This window comes from Ostrinia furnacalis, unplaced genomic scaffold (genome assembly GCF_004193835.3).
Source record: "Ostrinia furnacalis isolate ACB-3 unplaced genomic scaffold, ASM419383v2 OfSCF2256, whole genome shotgun sequence".
In the NCBI taxonomy this organism is placed as follows: Eukaryota; Metazoa; Arthropoda; class Insecta; order Lepidoptera; family Crambidae; genus Ostrinia; species Ostrinia furnacalis.
This window is the reverse complement of record NW_021132495.1, coordinates 332,989-351,248: the sequence shown is the minus strand read 5'-3', so window position 1 is coordinate 351,248 and position 18,260 is coordinate 332,989. Positions and strand designations below refer to the sequence as shown.

The 18,260-nt window shown below is 44.6% G+C and overlaps 1 protein-coding gene across 1 annotated transcript in view; it reads right to left on the bottom strand.

Moving 5' to 3' along the window:
- Positions 1 to 366: 366 nt before the first annotated feature.
- Positions 367 to 18,260, bottom strand: part of LOC114354902 (dynein heavy chain 1, axonemal-like) — a gene marked incomplete at its 3' end in the record, with an annotated part of 53,712 nt that continues 35,818 nt past the window's right edge. Inside the window, exons 28-41 of the mRNA XM_028307493.1 lie at positions 17,372 to 17,515; positions 16,714 to 16,880; positions 15,903 to 16,128; positions 12,733 to 12,928; positions 11,437 to 11,630; positions 11,036 to 11,193; positions 10,669 to 10,768; positions 9,195 to 9,327; positions 5,091 to 5,224; positions 4,403 to 4,480; positions 4,210 to 4,273; positions 2,740 to 2,864; positions 1,978 to 2,142; positions 367 to 519 (exon numbers count right to left, since the gene is read on the bottom strand). Of these exons, the coding sequence (XP_028163294.1) occupies positions 367 to 519; positions 1,978 to 2,142; positions 2,740 to 2,864; positions 4,210 to 4,273; positions 4,403 to 4,480; positions 5,091 to 5,224; positions 9,195 to 9,327; positions 10,669 to 10,768; positions 11,036 to 11,193; positions 11,437 to 11,630; positions 12,733 to 12,928; positions 15,903 to 16,128; positions 16,714 to 16,880; positions 17,372 to 17,515 (2,037 nt within the window). The remainder of the gene's footprint in view (positions 520 to 1,977; positions 2,143 to 2,739; positions 2,865 to 4,209; positions 4,274 to 4,402; positions 4,481 to 5,090; positions 5,225 to 9,194; positions 9,328 to 10,668; positions 10,769 to 11,035; positions 11,194 to 11,436; positions 11,631 to 12,732; positions 12,929 to 15,902; positions 16,129 to 16,713; positions 16,881 to 17,371; positions 17,516 to 18,260) is intronic.

The window sequence follows — 18,260 nt, the reverse complement described above, 5'->3', positions numbered from 1 at the left end:
AAAATAAAAAAGATGTTTACTCACCGAATATTTAACCAGAAAACACAAAAGAGGCGATAAATAGACAGAATAACTTACAGTTTCCGTAGTTCGTGTCACATACAAACCGATTATTACACTCACAAACACTTATAAGCGATTTATCTATTTTTATAAGCAAAAACTCCCGAGAGCTCCGTACACTAGCACTACACCGTGCGGGGCGGGGGGGGAAGTGAGGGGGGAAGGGTACTTCTATCATTAGAATAACGATACAGTTGACTACATACCAGACTACACACATATTGACGCAAAATAGCACTTATTATAACGATAAATGATGCAAAAATCCTTGATATTCTGTCTGTATAAATTAAGAATAGTCACCTGTTTGTAAGCGCCGCTCTCGTCGAACATATACCGGTCGGACAGCACCTGCGTGGAGTAGTAGTCGGCCAGCAGACACAGCAGGCAGCGGCGGTCCCAGTCGTCGGTCACGCGCCCGCCGTAGTTTATGTGCCCGGCGGTGTAAGTCAACATCTGGGAGGCAGACGGGTTATTATATTCTCTCTTTCTCACCACTGCAATAATATAGACTTCTTTGTTTCGCAAAGTTGGAGACAGATGACTGAAAGTAACCCTTTTAAAAATAAGGGCCCGCGCCAACGGCGATGTTTTGTAGGGATGCAATCGCGCTGCTGTAGCGCGTTAGTAGCGCGTTGGAATCACTTCTGTAGGGCGTTGCAAAGAGGGCTATCGTTCTTATACTTAACAGTTGGCACCCCTGGCGATTGACAGGACCTTACTCTACGGTGGCGCCATCTTGATGAGTGCAAATGCGATAGTCCTCCTACCACTTTAGCGATCACAAGTTGGCGCCACTGTCTTCGCGACTAGCAAGTGACAGGACCTTACTCTACAGTGGCGCCAACTGGTGAGCGCTAAAACGATAGCCCTCAATGCGACTAACGCGCCTTAGTAGCGATGCTGTCACTCGTTTACGAAACGCGCGACAAAAAGTCGTCGTGGGCGAGGGCCCTAACATATACGTTCGTTCGTTTCAGCCAAATGACGTCCACTGCTGGACAAAGGCCTCCCCCAAGGATATCTACAACGACGGGTCCTGCGCCGCCCGCATCCAAGCACCTCAACATTCACCAGATCGTCGGTCCACCTAGTGGGTGGCCAGCCCACACTACGTCTTCCAGCCCGTGGTCGCCACTCGAGAACTTTTCTGCCACAGCAGTCATCAGCTCTGCGAGTTATGTGCCCCTCCCACTGCCACTTGATTTTAGCCATTCTGTGGATAGTGTCGGTCATTTTGGTCTCCTGCGGATCTCTTCATTAAGCTATAACTGCTTCACATTCTTGTGACGTAACAAGAAGGAGCCGAGAATAAATAGAAAAGTGAAGTGAGTAACGAAGCGAATGAAAAAAAAATGGTGAATAGCTCACCCTTAACGGCACCTCGGTGTACTCAGTAAGGAACATATGAAGCTGTGAGATGCAGATGCGTAAATCGCCGTCGGTAAACTCGTAGGGGATGTTGAAGCCGAGCGGCCCGAAATTGCGCCGCTCTAGGCACCACTGACTTACTTGACTGAAGGTCCTATGTCCCCTAGATGGGGCAGAGGGCGTCCACAACAGTCCTCCATCGCGTTCGGTCTTGATCTTCGGGTTTGATCTCGCTCCAGGTCTTGCCGATTTTCTTCGCCTCGTCTGCTACAGTGCGCCGCCAAGTTTGCTTGGGGCGACCACTTTTGCGTTTTCCTTGGGGGTTCCAATCTAGAGCCTGCTTGGGGATGTGATCGGGATCCCTTCGGAGAGTGCGGCCGATCCAATTCCACTTGCGGCGTTTTATATGCTGGTCGATCGGAATTTCGTGGCAGCGTTCCAATAGCTCGTCGTTGGAAATTTTCTCGGGCCAGTATATGCCGAGAATTTAAGTGCTACTAGTCAGTAAAGCGCTACAACTCTAGCGAATAGTCAAGAACTCACCCTTAACGGCACCTCGGTGTACTCAGTAAGGAACATATGAAGCTGTGAGATGCAGATGCGAAGATCGCCGTCCGTAAACTCGTAGGGGATGTTGAAGCCGAGCGGCCCGAACTTTCGCCGCTCAAGAACCACACCGTGGAATAAACACAGCGAGAATAGCAGCCACTGGGCAGAACAATAAAGCTCATTTATTTATGCAAGTGGGCTTTTAAAAAGCACTTTTACACGTCCCAATATTAACCCTACCACTGCTTTAGGACAATAAATGGGCCAGTGCTAACACCCAGTTCGTGACACGCAAAGTAGCCAAAAAGTTCACAAGACGTCTTTGTTACATTTGGAATAAGGTTTTTGGCCACTTTGGGTGTCACTCAGGAACTATTTGACGCTAACTTCACCACAGGCAAATGGAAGAAATGAGGGTTTTCCCGAATAAAAAATCCGCCAGATGGCAATACGTAGACGCGAGGTTCAAATGCTGCAGGATTGGTTATTTTTGACATGACATTAACAGATATGTCAAAATCCACCAATCACGCCAATCACCATCTAACGGTGACCTTTCATTCGCGAAAACCCTCATTGTTTAGGAACATGGTAATAACATAAAAGTTATCTTCTTTTATGTGGGAATGTTACAATGAGGTAACAAAGATCGACTGATAGATTCAGTGCTACTGAGCTAAAAATTACAGAAAACACAAAGCTACTAAAGTAGCAACTACAGTTATACTTGCTATTTTCAGTAACCAGATTTAGAACCTTGAAATTAGGAACTTTGCTGTCCGAAGAGTTGAAGTAATCCGCAAAGTCAGGCACTTGGTTCATGTAGGCCTTCAGCAAGTTCGCCTTGATTCCTCTAGGTGGCTCCACTGTCATTTTGTAGCCTGCGTTTTGGATTTTGGTCGATATAGGATGCAACGGGGCGTCTTAGCTAGCTCAGTCTGACACCCCGCTGTTTAGTACTAAGTCCCGGTTCGCCTTCTGCGATGAGGGATGTGTACCTATCCGGGATGCCTACAGGGATACTCGACCAAGGAAACGCACAATCAATAACACAATGGCACTTATAATTCACAATAGTTTACTTATTCTAGTTTCACTGACTCTAAATTACTATTATTTATACAATGGGTAAGTTATTCCACAATTGCAAATCTACTATGACAAGAGGGATAGCGACGCGCCCGGTTCGCGTCCCGAGACTAGTTTACGTATCCGTGAGAGGGGCGGCGCCCTGTGCGAGGTTTAGCAAGTGTTAGTTTGGATACTTATAAACTAGGGGGGTAGGATGGTCCGCTCACCAAATCGGTAACCGAGGTCAACGAAGTGGGGGTTCGAGTACCAAAGGTAAAAAGGCTTGGGACCTACGTGGCGAGTGGGGAGGAATCCAGGAAGGGTGGCAGCGGGATTGCTACCGCAGGTCGGGATTGAGTAAAGCATGTACTCGGTAAGGATTGGAATGTGTATACAGGCAACNAGAGGGATAGCGACGCGCCCGGTTCGCGTCCCGAGACTAGTTTACGTATCCGCGAGAGGGGCGGCGCCCTGTGCGAGGTTTAGCAAGTGTTAGTTTGGATACTTATAAACTAGGGGGGTAGGATGGTCCGCTCACCAAATCGGTAACCGAGGTCAACGAAGTGGGGGTTCGAGTACCAAAGGTAAAAAGGCTTGGGACCTACGTGGCGAGTGGGGAGGAATCCAGGAAGGGTGGCAGCGGGATTGCTACCGCAGGTCGGGATTGAGTAAAGCATGTACTCGGTAAGGATTGGAATGTGTATACAGGCAACGATGGTTCGCTCGTGTCACGGAAACCGCGCGAGCCGAAAGTCCTATCGAGCCAGGTTAGTGGGAACAGTGAGGGTAGCTATTCGCTAGAGACTCTTGCGTAATTAGCCGTAGACGCGCGCGCGATCGTCTGGCTGTTACGATGGCTCCCGAGCGAATGCTAGGCTCCCGCGGTCGCCGCCGTCTCTTATATTAGCTCGGTCCGTGCGGCGTGCGGCCGCGCAGCCGTAGGGTTGTCAAAATCTCTGCGCTGGGTGCTAGGGCTGTCGATGCGTCGCGAGGCGCGTCACAAGGATAAGCGGGGTCTTAAATTCTCTACTATTTTAGATACACGTTTACAAAAAATCCTACTCATCTATACAAAAACTGAGAAGTAATATTTTAGGGTTTGTATTTATAGCTATTATATTAATAAAACAAAGAAGAAGAATTTAATGTACGTACCATTCTGCAGTAATGCTACTGGGAAGTGTGGGGAAGGCATAGCGGTCAGCCACAGACGGAAATCCTGTTAAATTATTTTAATTATTAAAATATTATAGTTATTTGACTTTACTCTCCTTAACATTCTAAGGATTCTTAGAAAAATCTTATTACTGGAGGAAAAAGAGCTACTTTTGCAGAAAAAATTACGTACCTTATGAACCAATTCCGGTTGAATATGCTCGACATTTAATTCCAGCACCGGCATCCAAGATGGCGACAAATGGCAGTTCTAAAAACAAAACATTTGATAATTATACACATTTGCAATGGGTTTTACACAACTTAGTAACTGAGATCAGGTCATTTAGTATCCACTTCATTAGACGACAATTTTAAGAGCTGGGGTGGCCTGATCTTCGTATTTTTGTCCTTTACGACATGCAGAGAAAAGTGAAAGTATTTTATCTTATTCTACTTTGCCTGCGGATTTGTGGATGAAGAATGAATTTATAGGGATAAGTTCACATCAACGTACTGTCATTGGTCGCACGTTCTATAATTGGCCTATGCACGCACGTTGATCGCCATCACCGATGCGATCTGCACGCGTTGGTTTGGTCGATGCTTAGCATTGTGACGCAGCCGCCTAACAGCATAACGCTATATGCGAACTACGGCGTTTATAGGAGCCCATAGGCGTTTATCACACTGCGCCGCGCTCCGCCGCGGTCCGCGTGATTTCATATAAAAAATCCCGCGCGCAGACGCGTTGTCAGTGCAGTGTGTTGTGTAGCGCGTGTTTTCTATACAAACTGAGGTACTTGCATACAATCATTAAATCTGTCGTCCCGCGTACCGCGGCGGAGCGCGGCGCAGTGTGATAATCGCCATAGTCTGACCTGGAAGAACACCCAGTTGCCGAAGTCGCAGCCGACTCGCATCATGGCCTCGGCCAGCGGGCCCTGGCCCTGCCCGAGCGAGATGCTCTCGAAGCGCTTGCCCATCTTCATCTTGTCAGCAAATTTCAGCAGATCTGCACATTACAATCTCTATAATTTCCTATCTCTAAATTCCACATTGCCGTTTCAGTTAAATGCCACTGCTAGACAAAGACCTCGCTCAATGCTTTCTACAATGACCGGTACCGCGCTGCTCGCATCCAGGTACTTGGCGCGATCATCACCTGATTGGCGGTCCACCTAGTGGGAAGCCTGCGTCTACATACGGGCCCGTCGTCTCCACTTGAGAATTTTATGTGCCTATGGCCATCAGCTCTACAAGCTTTGTGCCCCGCCCGCTGCCACATGATTTTAGTAATCCTGCGGACCATGTCGGTCACTGGTTTTCCTATGGATCTCCTCATTTGTGATTCACGCAGCGAAACTCCGAGCATAGCATGCTCCATCGCCCTTTTGGGTGACGTTTAGCCTTCTTATGAATGCATATGCGGTTCAACCGTAAAGTTAATATACCTAGCGGAATAGAGCAACAAAGGACTGAGTGAGCGAGATGTCACTAGTAGCAACACTTTAACGAACAAATACTGGAGTAGGTTACTTGTATGCTTACCTAAAGGTTTCAGACGATCAAGCACGGAAGTGGGCAAGACGATCGAGACTGCTGTAGCCTGACGTCACTACTTGAAAATTGAAATTTTTTCTCTCCGGACATGCTATTTGTAACACCATTGTAACACCATATTAAATACTTGTTTCATGATTATTATTTTATTTCTAATGACATCATAATTATATATTTGACACTAATTGAAATTGAATTATATGTTTAGACGACCAATACTGCTGGAATTTATTTACTTTTTATTTTTTTATTTATTTTTTGTTTGTAGGTGCGCGTGTAACGCTCGGAACAATATGGGATGAACTAAATTGTCGAATCGCGCGCAATCAATCATTCGATTGCACAAACCGGTTTTGCGGGCGTCGAGACACTCAACAACGCGTAACAATGTCACTCTTTACGAATATTACACATTAACACAATTACTACACACACACCTATACAAACAGTTTTATCTTTTTATTAGTATTCTTTTCATTAGTATTCTTAATAAACGTAGTCATATCATCCTTACCGATTTCCCGCCTTTTGTATTTATCTGTGCACTAATATTACTATTTATGTATGTTTATCTAGACAATTTTGTGCAGCTTTTTTATTTTTTATTTTATTTTACCAATGGTCCGTGACCCTCATTTTATTAGGGAATCTCTCATGTGTGTGCTGTTGTTTGTCTTGTTTTATTTGTAATTTATTTTATTTGTGATGCCCACATAAATTTGTTTAGGTTGTCAACTTACATACTATTATGTTAACCATTATAACAGAGCGTACTACTCTATATGAGGTTAGTTTACATGATGTTAGGTTACATATTTTTTTGTGTTGCAACTCTTATTTTGTATATTATGTTGGGACAAGTAAGTAACATTTTTTTTGTTAGGTTATATTTATTTTATACCTACACTGCTTTTGGGCTTTATAGCTTATAACTTTTAGTTACTTACTTTAGTTATCTGTTTTTTCATACAAGACAAACACAGTTTTAGTTATAATTTTAGTGTTTATTCATTTGTACTCATAATATGTAAGTACATAATGTATTTTAAAGTACCTACCTGGATATTTTGTTAAATAATGCTAACTAAAATCTTTAATTATTGTTTATGCACTATTCCCTGTGTTTTGTGTTTTGTTGCGATGACGTCCAATTTATATTGTGGCCAGCGACATTTTTGTTCTGTGGTTTTTAACCCAGACATTTTTTCTAGGGATGACATGTGTTGAAATATACACTTTCCCTAGGGCCCACTGGATGGCTATTCCAGAAAATATGTTAGTAATGGCCGAAATAGCCTTACAACGTTACTGGGGATTCGAGTACCACTGGTTCACAGTTGGGACTCTATGGGGAATTCTGAATGCAGGTNTTGTAGCGTTGCAATTTTGGCTGTTTTCACAAATTGATATTTCTTCTCGATATTTGGATTTAGGATACCACTAGCGACATCTATTGGCGTGATTTAGAATTAATTTGCAATAGATGGCGCTTTTTGCTCAGTCAATTCAAATATATTTTATTGAAACATTTCCTAGTGTTTTTATATTGATTATTCTATTTTTCAAATGGAATATTTTCAGTGTTCTGGAAATTGTTTTCATCATGGTTTTATTAGTACAGTATTTACTTTTTCAAACGGCGAAACGAAACGTATCGCGATGTCTATGACAGAGCGGCTGTCAGTGGAGCTGTCAAATCACTTAGGAATTTGTCGATCGTGCGCAACCGCAATTTGATTATTTTCGGGGATGTAATCCCCTGTGTTTTAAATCGTGTGTTGCAGAATGCATCCACGATAATTTCATAATATAATTTAAAATAATCACACATGAGGTAAGTTCCCGTCGGAGAATTTATTTATTTTTCGTGATTGATATTTTTCGTATTCCAGTACGTGGTATTTTATGTGATGGTTTCTTCCAGAAATTCCCTAAATTCTATTCGGATGAGGGTATTGGGTTGCTGAGGGCTGCGAGCGAAGCTCAAATTAGTGAACAGCCTTCATGCGGGATTTCAAATTTTATATTTCATAGATTTCATATTTTACATTTTGATATTTCATATATTTTAATTTCTCTTCATTTCGTATCAAATATTTGTCCTTTCTAAAATGCTGATCTCTTCGCATTTCCTCCTTGTCATCAAACCTCTGTCTCTGCAAGAGTTTGAACGCTTACCTGTCAAAGGGATGCAAGAGTTTCATCTGGCACTGCGCGCTTGAGGCCGTGGAGGACGCTGCTTGTAACCTAAAAGTGTGCGAGACCCGTTGGACCCCGGAAGAAGAGAGGAACGTTCAGGGTAACGGCTTATAACCGCATGGCTTCCAAGGTACCCACTTTTCCATCCTTCAAGTAGGAGTCTTTCCGACCTGACATCGTGCAGTTATCTTAACTATTAGAGTCTTTTAATATTTAGGCTGAGTTTTAAGAAATTTGTAGTGGCAATAATATTCACCAAACCGAACCTAACTAACGACCCTGAATCCCTTGAGATTGGCACTATTACAGTAGTTATTATAATATCGTAATTGTTAACTATATATGAGCATACGAGATAAAAATAAATTGTGTCAATTGAGAGGGAGCTGTTTTATTTACATTTCTAATTACAACACAAGGAACGGTAACTTATATAAATTTCTGCAAGCCGGACAACCTCTTTTTTCACGTGCAGACAATTCACCATCTTCTCCGTCTGCACCGGTGGCGGTTCAATTCCAGTCACCAAGCCGCCAGGAAAAAAATATTTTCTTGCAACCCTCACTCGGCATGGGGCACACTGAAAACCAGCGCCGTGGCCTTCGTCACCGTGGGCCACGGCATATGCTGAGTGGGGTCCCGTTGCAGTGGGCATCTGGTTGGTGAATGGGTGGCACTGCTCAGTTTACTCTTGTTTTTATTTTTTCTTCTTTTATTATTATGTGCCACTGTCATGTCTATGTAATTGCCTGTATTTGTGTGATGTCCACTGTAATAAATGTATCTTTCTTTCTTTCTTTCTTTCTTTCTTTCAACACTCTGTGATAAAAAGAGATGCGTGATGCGACGTAACAGAACCATTTTTTGTAAATATTTGACAGTTCATTAGCATTCACTGGCACGCTGAAAATTTGAGCTTTGAGATTTTTTCAGATTCTACGTGAGTGATATCGAAGATGGATTCAACAGCTTGTCCTAAATCCTAAGCAACTTGTTCGTTCGTTTCAGCCAAATGACGTCCACTGCTGGACAAAGGCCTCCCCCAAGGTTTTCCACAATGAACGGTCCTGCGCTGCCCGCATCCAGGCTCTTCCCGCGACCTTTACCAGATCGTCGGTACACCTAGTAGGAGGCCTGCCCACGCTACGTCTTCCAGCCCGTGGTCGCCACTCGAGAATTTCCTGCCCTTGGAGCAACTTGTACAAGCTGTAATAAACTCTCACCAGCAGCAGGGTCGGTGCCAGTAGAAAGTACGAAAATGATGGGCGCTAGCGGGTCGGACTCCGCGTATAGCGCCGCTAAGTCAGCTGGCTGTGGTTCGACGAAGCGCCCGCCCAGGCCCACCACCACGTAATCCTGGAAAACAAGTCCAAACTAATAATACAAATGAGAAAGTAACTCCATATTCCGACTGTCACGACTGCGTGTCTGCCGTGAACGTGGGATAAATAAATGATACACGTCGTATTTAGTAAATTCCGGTTTATTGGCGCAGCGTCAAAGTCAAAATTTCTTTATTTGTTTAGAATAATAAATAGTTCTTACAAATCATCATTTGGCTCTTAAGGAGCCTCTACATGTCTCAGAATCTGTTTACCCTACCAGCGCTTCGAGACCAACATTTGGCAAGTGCTGAGAAGATCCGATCCGATCAATGCGCCTGCGCCTCCACAACTGACTCATACATACCGGGAATAACACATACAATTACACATACATAGATAGGTGGTACATAATAATAGGTAATACGACCCCACACGACCAATTCGTGTGCGATTTTTCTTTGGGGAAACAGATAGTGGTGATGGTGGTGGAGAAGGTATTAAGACGTCAACGGGTAGCGAGTGGTGTAGCGGGGAAGAATCATAATTTCATGTCATGTGTTACATGACATGAAATTATGATTCTGATTCTGATGAAACTGCTACGTGCTATGACTCAACCTCATCCTCGCCACCGCCTGTCCACCGCAAGACGGTCGCACACGAAGTTGTCGGACTATGGCATCTTTTTACGCTTAAACCCGCGACATCCTGCTCACTCTGCTCTTGAGTGAGCAAGATGTCGAGTTTGCCGCGCGAGCCCGTTCGCCCAGTAGTGTGGACGCACCATTATGGTAGTCTGGTTTGCGAATAGCCACATCACAAGGCAAAAGACAATGCCGGAAATTGGCGTCTTTTTTTTTCGCGCGGCCATCGACTAAACCTTGTTTTTTGATTACAAAATAGTGTAATAAACCAAACTTACTATGACATGTGTACCTCTAAACTCAGTCTAAACTGAGTTACGAGCGTTAGAAGTTTGATGATTTACATACTAGATTTGCTTTTTGCGCACAAGTTTTGTGTGAAATTGCAACAAAATAGTGACATTGTATGTGTAAACAAACAATACCATCCATTATATGCTCCAGACATCAGTGTGGGGTAGAATCAGCGCAATAAAAAAATAGCGGAATATTTTGTTGCAATTTCTTACAAAACTTGCGCGCAAAAAGCAAATCTAGTATGTAAATCATCAAACTTCTAAAGCTCCTAACTCAGTTCAGACTGACTTTAGAGGTATACATGTCATAGTAAGTTTGGTTTATTATTTTGTAATCAAAAAACTTTGGTCGATGGCCGCGCGAAGAAAAAAAGACGCCACCTTCCATACAAAATCTGGCATTGCCATTTACACAACAATAACTACACTTACCTGGAGACCTGGAACCAGCTTGTCAGGCCGCAAACACTTCAAAACCAGCAACTTCTGGAAAGCGTCCAGTTGAGTGTCCAATGGTTTCGGGAATGGGAGCCTGGAAACGATAGTAAAGGTTAATTTATATTTTCCAATATTGGTACTACATACATGGCACTGTAGTCTGGTCGGCGAGCACGTAGAATTTTGTCCAATGACCCCAAGCTACCCATCCTTATAGCTCGCGCGTAATTATGTTGCCGCCCGTCGCACAGTCGCGACAGCAATATAATTACGCGCGAGCGATATGGATGGGTAGCTTGGGGGCATTGAACAAAATTCTACGTGCTCACAGACCGGGCTTTAGCTGGTTTTGGAGGCTTACTTGTGCGGGTTCCAGGCGTCATAATAAGTCCGGAAGAACTTGATCTGGTTGGGGAAGTCTTCCAGCACGAACTGCTTCATGGTGGGAATGGAGGCCAGCTGCTGCATGTCCAGCCACATCCTCTCTGACACCCACTTCGGTTCGGGGTTCTCCAGCTCCTGTCAAGTCCAAAGTTAGAAGTGATTTGAAAATTATACATAACTTGTAAAAATCGAATCGCTGTCGCGACTGTGCGACGGGCGCCCGCAGTGAGTGTGCGAGTGCGACAGTAACATAATTACGCGCGAGCAATAAAAAATGGGTAGCTTGGGGTCATTGGACAAAATTCTACGTGCTCGGAGACCGGGCTTTACTTTTGGTAATGACTTACACAAATGCAAAATACATCGTGTGTATCTCACCTCCTCAATCTTAGCCCCGTTCAGCAAGAAGTTGAACTCTATGAGCCTGATCGCGCCGCGGTCGAGCAGAATTCGCGCGCACAGCAGAAACGCGAACAACAGCTTGTGCCTCTCAAACAGACTGCGGCACACGTTCACGTATAGCAAGAAAGTGAAGTGCTCGATTATTATGTACACGCGTTCCATTATGTCCTCTGCAACAAAAATACATTTTTTTATCCACAACGAGAAAGCTCTTGGCCTGTATCTCACCTGATGGTAAGTGACGATCAGGCTGAAGGTGGAAGCGAGCTTCACCCGGAATCCTCAACCACGGAGGAACTTGCTATCTTACCTCTAACTGCCGGAACACAACACTGCTGTTAACATTGTTGTTATGGCGAAAGACTTAGATAAGATGGTGGTAGCCAGCCAGGCGGACTTAGAACAAGCCCTACCACCAACCAAACCAAACAGAAAAATCTGCCCCCACTGGGAATCGAACCCGGGACCTCTGCGTCTGAAGCAGGTGGTCTTACCACTAGACCACAGAGGCGGTCATCAGGAATTACTGTAACATGAAAAGAGTGAGCTTCTTTTTATCTTCCAAAGTCAATGCTTTTATTCAGTGCTGAGGTCCTTTCCATTTCCTTAGACGTCCCAAATATAGCTTGCCCTACCACCACTTTGGGAATACATTTTGGGCTGGTGCTGAGAAGAACTTAGAAAACAACATTTTCTGCATAATTAGTTTTTAGTGGCCGATCGAATAGCTAGTACCGTCATAGCTTCTTTTTGACATAAAAAGAGAAAGACTTGATCAGCAAAAAGTATGACAATTGACTAGGGCAACCACTATCTCATGACGAGAAATACAAAATTGTAACGCCAGTTTAGGTAGTTTATCGCTAGGAACGGATAAGAGAGAACCACAACTTTTAAGAGGTATGAATCAATATCCATAAAAGCGAAATGTCACTGATTAACCGACTCACTCATCACGAAATCTCAGAAACTACAGGTGCTAGCAGTATCAAATTTCGCAAGGGGGTTTATTAGAACGTAGGTGCTCACTAAATGTAGGTAGCCTTTCGAACTAAGCGTCACTGACGCAGCGTCTTTAGCTTTGGTATTTAATGTAGCCTTTCGAGGCTTCCGCCGTGGCCGCTTAGTTCGAAAGGCTACCTTAAGACGGGTTTTTCAAAAATTCATCCGCTAAGGGGGTAAAACGGGATCCACGCGTACGAAGTCGCAGGCGGCCGCTAGTTATAGATAAAATTACAACTTGCCTACTGGGGCAACTCAAACATTTCTTACCATTAGGCTCGGTCTCAGCCATGCTGCGTATGAACAGTTTGACGAACCACTCGAGCGAGTACTGATACATGGGGTCAACGTTGGCCATGCCTGATAGACAGAAGAAGAGAATCTGCCCTCGGTTGGCCACCGGCACGTAGTCTTCTCGCGCCACGTCAATTTCGATCGTGGTCCTTTCTATATCTTCCACTTTTATCTGGAAGAATTATGATATTACAGGTAGTAGTAGCGCTAAACTTAGGCACGTTTTTGTAACGTCAAACGTCAGCGAGACTTCAGATATGCTTCAGATTTATATGCTCTGTCACGTCATAATATGTGGAGACTAAATAATATTAAATAACTTGATGATGAAGTCACAACCACAGATCACAGAAACTAAAGGGAGATGTGAGAAGGGGGCGGGGCCGGTGTCGCAGCAATATGCCCAAAAATAGAACACATTGCTCTCGAAAGCAATGATGACCGCAGCGACGTTATATGTGTGAAAAGTTTACATTCCTTGCGTAGTACTAAAGATTATTCGAACGTTGAAAACTAATCCCGCAGTCAATGACACAATGAGCACATTCTAACAGAATACATTCAATCGCACGTCACTTTGTATGTAGTGGTGCTGTACGTACATTACTTGCAACCTGGCATGTATACAAGCATGACACACACTCTTCGCATTCTTCATGTTTTTATTTACTTATTTTTTAATGCGACACTGGGTTTCGAACTTAGCGCATTAGTTGGCATATCTGTAGATCTCTATGGTCACAACTCACCAGGATCTCAGCGCTCTTAACACGTTGGACGCCACGCGGCTCACCGGTGAGCCTCGAACAATACAATTTCCATTGTGTCTATCGTCTCGGCGTGCAATGACTTAATCTTGATAGCTTCCAGCGTGAGAATGAGCGGAACATCGTCCTCAGGCGAACCCTCACTATTGGACAACCCGTATAAGATATCAGCTTGCATCTAGACCAGCTACCTCCAAGGTGGGAAGAGTGTACAATTAATCCTCCGTTTACTACCGATGACTGACTAAATAGCCCGATGATAAAGGGTCACAACTCACCAGGATCTCAGCACTCTTGATCTTTATCGCCTCCAGAGTAAGAATGAGCGGCACGTCATCCATAGCTGATCCCTCGCTATTGGACAGCCCGTATAAGATATCGGCTTGCATCTCAGCCAGCTACGCCCCCATAGCTTATACCTCCAAGGTGGGAAGAATGTACACTTAATCCTCCGTTTACTACCGATGACTGACTAAATAACCTGATGATAAAGGGTGGATGGACTCCTTAGGGGAGGCCTTTGTCCAGCAGTGGACGTCTTTCGGCTGAAACGAACGAAAGGGTCACAACTCACCAGGATTTCAGCGCTCTTGATCTTGATAGCTTCCAGCGTAAGAATGAGAGGCACGTCATCCACAGGCGATCCCTCGCTATTGGACAGCCCGTACAAGATATCGGCTTGCATCTCAGCTAGCTACGCCCCCATAACTTATACCCCCAAGGTGGGAAGAATGTACACTTAATCCTCCGTTTACTACCGATGACTGACTAAATAGCCTGATGATAAAGGGTCTGAGTAATACCTGATGATAAAGGGTGGATGCGAGCGGCACAAGACTCCTTGGGGGAGGCCTTTGTCCAGCAGTGGACGTCTTTCGGCTGAAACGAACGAAAGGGTCACAACTCACCAGGATCTCAGCGCTTTTGATCTTGATAGCTTCCAGCGTGAGAATGAGCGGTACTTTATCCACAGGCGATCCCTCGCTATTGGACAGCCCGTATAAAATATCGGCTTGCATCTCAGCTAGCTGCACCACCATAGCTTATACCTCCAAGGTGGGAAGAGTGTACACTTAATCCTCCGTTCACTACCGATGACTGAGTAATACCTGATGATAAAGGGTGGATGCGAGCGGCACAGGACTCCTTGGGGGAGGCCTTTGTCCAGCAGTGGAAGTTTCGGCTGAAATTAACGAAAGGGTCACAACTCACCAGGATTTCAGCGCTCTTGATCTTGATAGCTTCCAGCGTGAGAATGAGCGGTACTTTATCCACAGGCGATCCCTCGCTATTGGACAGCCCGTATAAAATCTCAGCTTGCATTTCAGCCAGCTACGCCGACCATACCTATACTTGTACCTTCAGATGTCTTATCAGAATATCGACGCTCTTGATTGTGATGCCCTTTATCATAAGAATGAGCAATATTGACGAGCGAGCCCTTGCTTTAGGACAGCCCTTGAAGGATGTCTCTGAGGGTATAGTGTAGGGTACATTATACATTGTATCTTGGTCAAACTGTAGATCCTGGCTACACAGGAGTTGCAGCGGTGGGAATAGTTCCATATAACTTGTATATGACTCACCAGGATCTCAGCGCTCTTGATCTTGATGGCTTCCAGTGTAAGCATGAGAGGCACGTCATCCACAGGAGAACTCTCGCTATTGGACAGCCCGTATATGCAGCTAGCTACGCCGCCATAGCTTACAACTCCAAAGCTTTGTATAGAATTTGTAGGCCTAATACTGCAATGGTGGAGATAAATAATCTGATGATGAAGGGTCACAACTCACCAGGATCTCAGCGCTCTTGATCTTGATAGCTTCCAGCGTGAGAATGAGAGGCACGTCATCCACAAGCGAACCCTCGCTATTGGACAGCCCGTATAAAATATCCGCTTGCATCTCAGCTAGCTACGCCCCCATAACTTATACCTCCAAGGTGGGAAGAGTGTACACTTAATCCTCCGTTCTCTACCGATGACTGAGTAATACCTGATGATAAAGGGTGGATGGACTCCTTGGGGGAGGCCTTTGTCCAGCAGTGGACGTCTTTCGGCTGAAACGAACGAAAGGGTCACAACTCACCAGGATCTCAGCGCTTTTGATCTTGATAGCTTCCAGCGTGAGGATGAGCGGAACTTCGTCCACAGGAGACCCCTTGCTATTAGACAGCCCGTACAAGATATCAGCTTGCATCTCAGCTAGCTACGCCGACCATACCTATACTTGTACCTTCAGATGTCTTACCAGAATATCGACGCTCTTAATTGTGATGTTCTTTATCATAAGAATGAGCAATATTGACGGACGAGCCCTTGCTATAGTACAGCCTTTGAAGGATAATGTTGGGTACAATATACCTTAAATACGACTCACCAGGATCTCAGCGCTCTTGATCTTGATCGCTTCCAACGTGAGGATGAGCGGTACATCGTCCACAGGCGATCCCTCGCTATTGGACAGCCCGTATAAAATATCGGCTTGCATCTCAGCCAGCTGAGCTGACATCTGCGCGCGAGATACGATCAGCTGACCGCGCAGCTCTTCTAAGTCTGGACGCTCTTGTGCTACTACTATGGATAGCAACTGTTCTGCTAGACCACTGGAAGAAAAAGGTAAGGATATATTTACGGTCATATGCGCGGCCTGTAGTCAAGCAATAGCAAGCTTGTCAATAGCGAGAAACTCTACTATCTTTACAGTAATGAAATCAAGATCTATAAAAAGACATTTACAGAATTCGGTTAGATTTCTACCAAGTGGGGGGTCTACCTACACTCCGTTTTCTGGTCCGTGGTTGCCACTCGAGAACTTTTCTGCCACACAGTCACTAAATTTTAGAATGATGTAAACCCATTTTCGCAAAATATATGATTTGATTTGAAAAATTCCTGTGGGCTACGTCGATTACTTTTGTTCTCCTACGGTTCTTTTAATTTGTAGTGGTCGCTGGAAGCACCTAGATACGGGTAACGCAGGACCGGTCATCTTGGAAATTCGTGGAATTCTTTAGGCCTTTGTGGAACTCGGTTTAAATAGAATATAATAGAATAGAATAGAATAAAATAGAATGGAATAGAATGGAATGGAATAGAATGGAATGGAATGGAATGGAATGGAATGGAATGGAATAGAATAGAATAACGTTTATTTTGCTGCCAAATGTAAACTAAATGTTCGTACTGACCTGGGCACCAGCGCAAAGTTGACTATCTGCACTTTGACGGAGGTTTCAGGGGTGTACTTCGGGTTGGGCAGCTTGGTGGTGATGTAGAGACGAAAGCCTGGCATGTAGGGGATGAGAGAGTCGCCCAGTTTGAGCACCATCTGGCCGGCTTGGCGGAAGTATTGCCGCTGCAAACAATATGTTACTTGCAAATATTTGGCCGATGGAAATTGAGATAATAATAAGCCCTATTATTCAGGCAATAAACATCTTAAGATAAAATAGTTTTTAAAACTTTGATACTTTTAAATAACATAAATCTTACTAGTCGATAAAACAAAGCAATTAATCGAGATTTTGTACTAAACTGTGGAGGTGGAAATCAAGGTATTTGCTTTCATGTTTTTTTTTACAAAGGTGACAATACAGATCGGTTCGCAAAAGCGAGCAGCGCTTGCAAACCACTTACAACCTTGGTGAGTTAACTGCGCACCTCGCGATAGCGTCGATGTGACGTCACGGCCGCCAGGTATGTAGTTAACTCGACCTGATTGTACTACGCAACAACACTCGCTTCAACGACTGCCCTTATGCGACGCACAGCACACAAAATCATTGAATTAATATTTTGTGCTTTGTGTCACGCTCTAAATACATTCAACAGTTCGATTTAGGTTACCTTCAAAACCGGGTCCAATGCGGGGTCCAACTCTTGCCCGACATTCTCCAAAAGAATGGGTTTCCCGAAGCGCAGCGCAGACTCGAAGTTCCGAAGCAGGTCGCGGTCATTCGGCTTGCAAACCACTAGGCCTTCGATTTTGCCCTATGGAAGAGACGTAAGACTTGTATAATTTTTAAAAGCTGTGTGTCATCCATCAGTCTCCTTAAACTATGATGGCGACTAACCCCTCTGGGTTATCGGTCAGAAAGTCGACAAAAATGACGGGTACTTTTTTTTTTCACGTTTATGACAAAACTTTTATCGTATAAGTGTGACGGATCGACTTTATGGCAAATGTATAATAAGCCAAAGATATTTTGTCTTTCTTTACCACTTGCAGGCAATAAATTAATTTGTATGTGCATTATAGGGCATCTGCACTACACGTTTTTTGAACGCGCCGAGGACGCGCGTTTTAGCGATACAAACGCAAGTAGCTCGTAGATCCTTGTAAAGCACATCGACGCCTTTTCTAAGACGTGGTGTCCAAAGAGAGTATAGTAGTTGTAGAGAGTTATTGATGCTGATGATAATCAACCAACCATAGCGCGGATCCACTTGTTAGCCTGCGTTTGCGGGTCTATGATGAGCGGCCAGCGCCGCGAGTTAGACATCAGTACCGCAGACTCGACTGACAGCGGGTCTCGCGGCATCTGACACTTCTATTGGAGCTGATGATGATGATGAACCAACCATAGCTCGGATCCACTTGTTGGCCGCCGGGAGTTAGACATCACCACTGCAGACTCGACTGACAGCGGGTCTCGCGGCATCTGACACTTCTATTGGAGCTGATGATGATGATGAACCAACTATAGCTCGGATCCACTTGTTGGCCGCCGGGAGT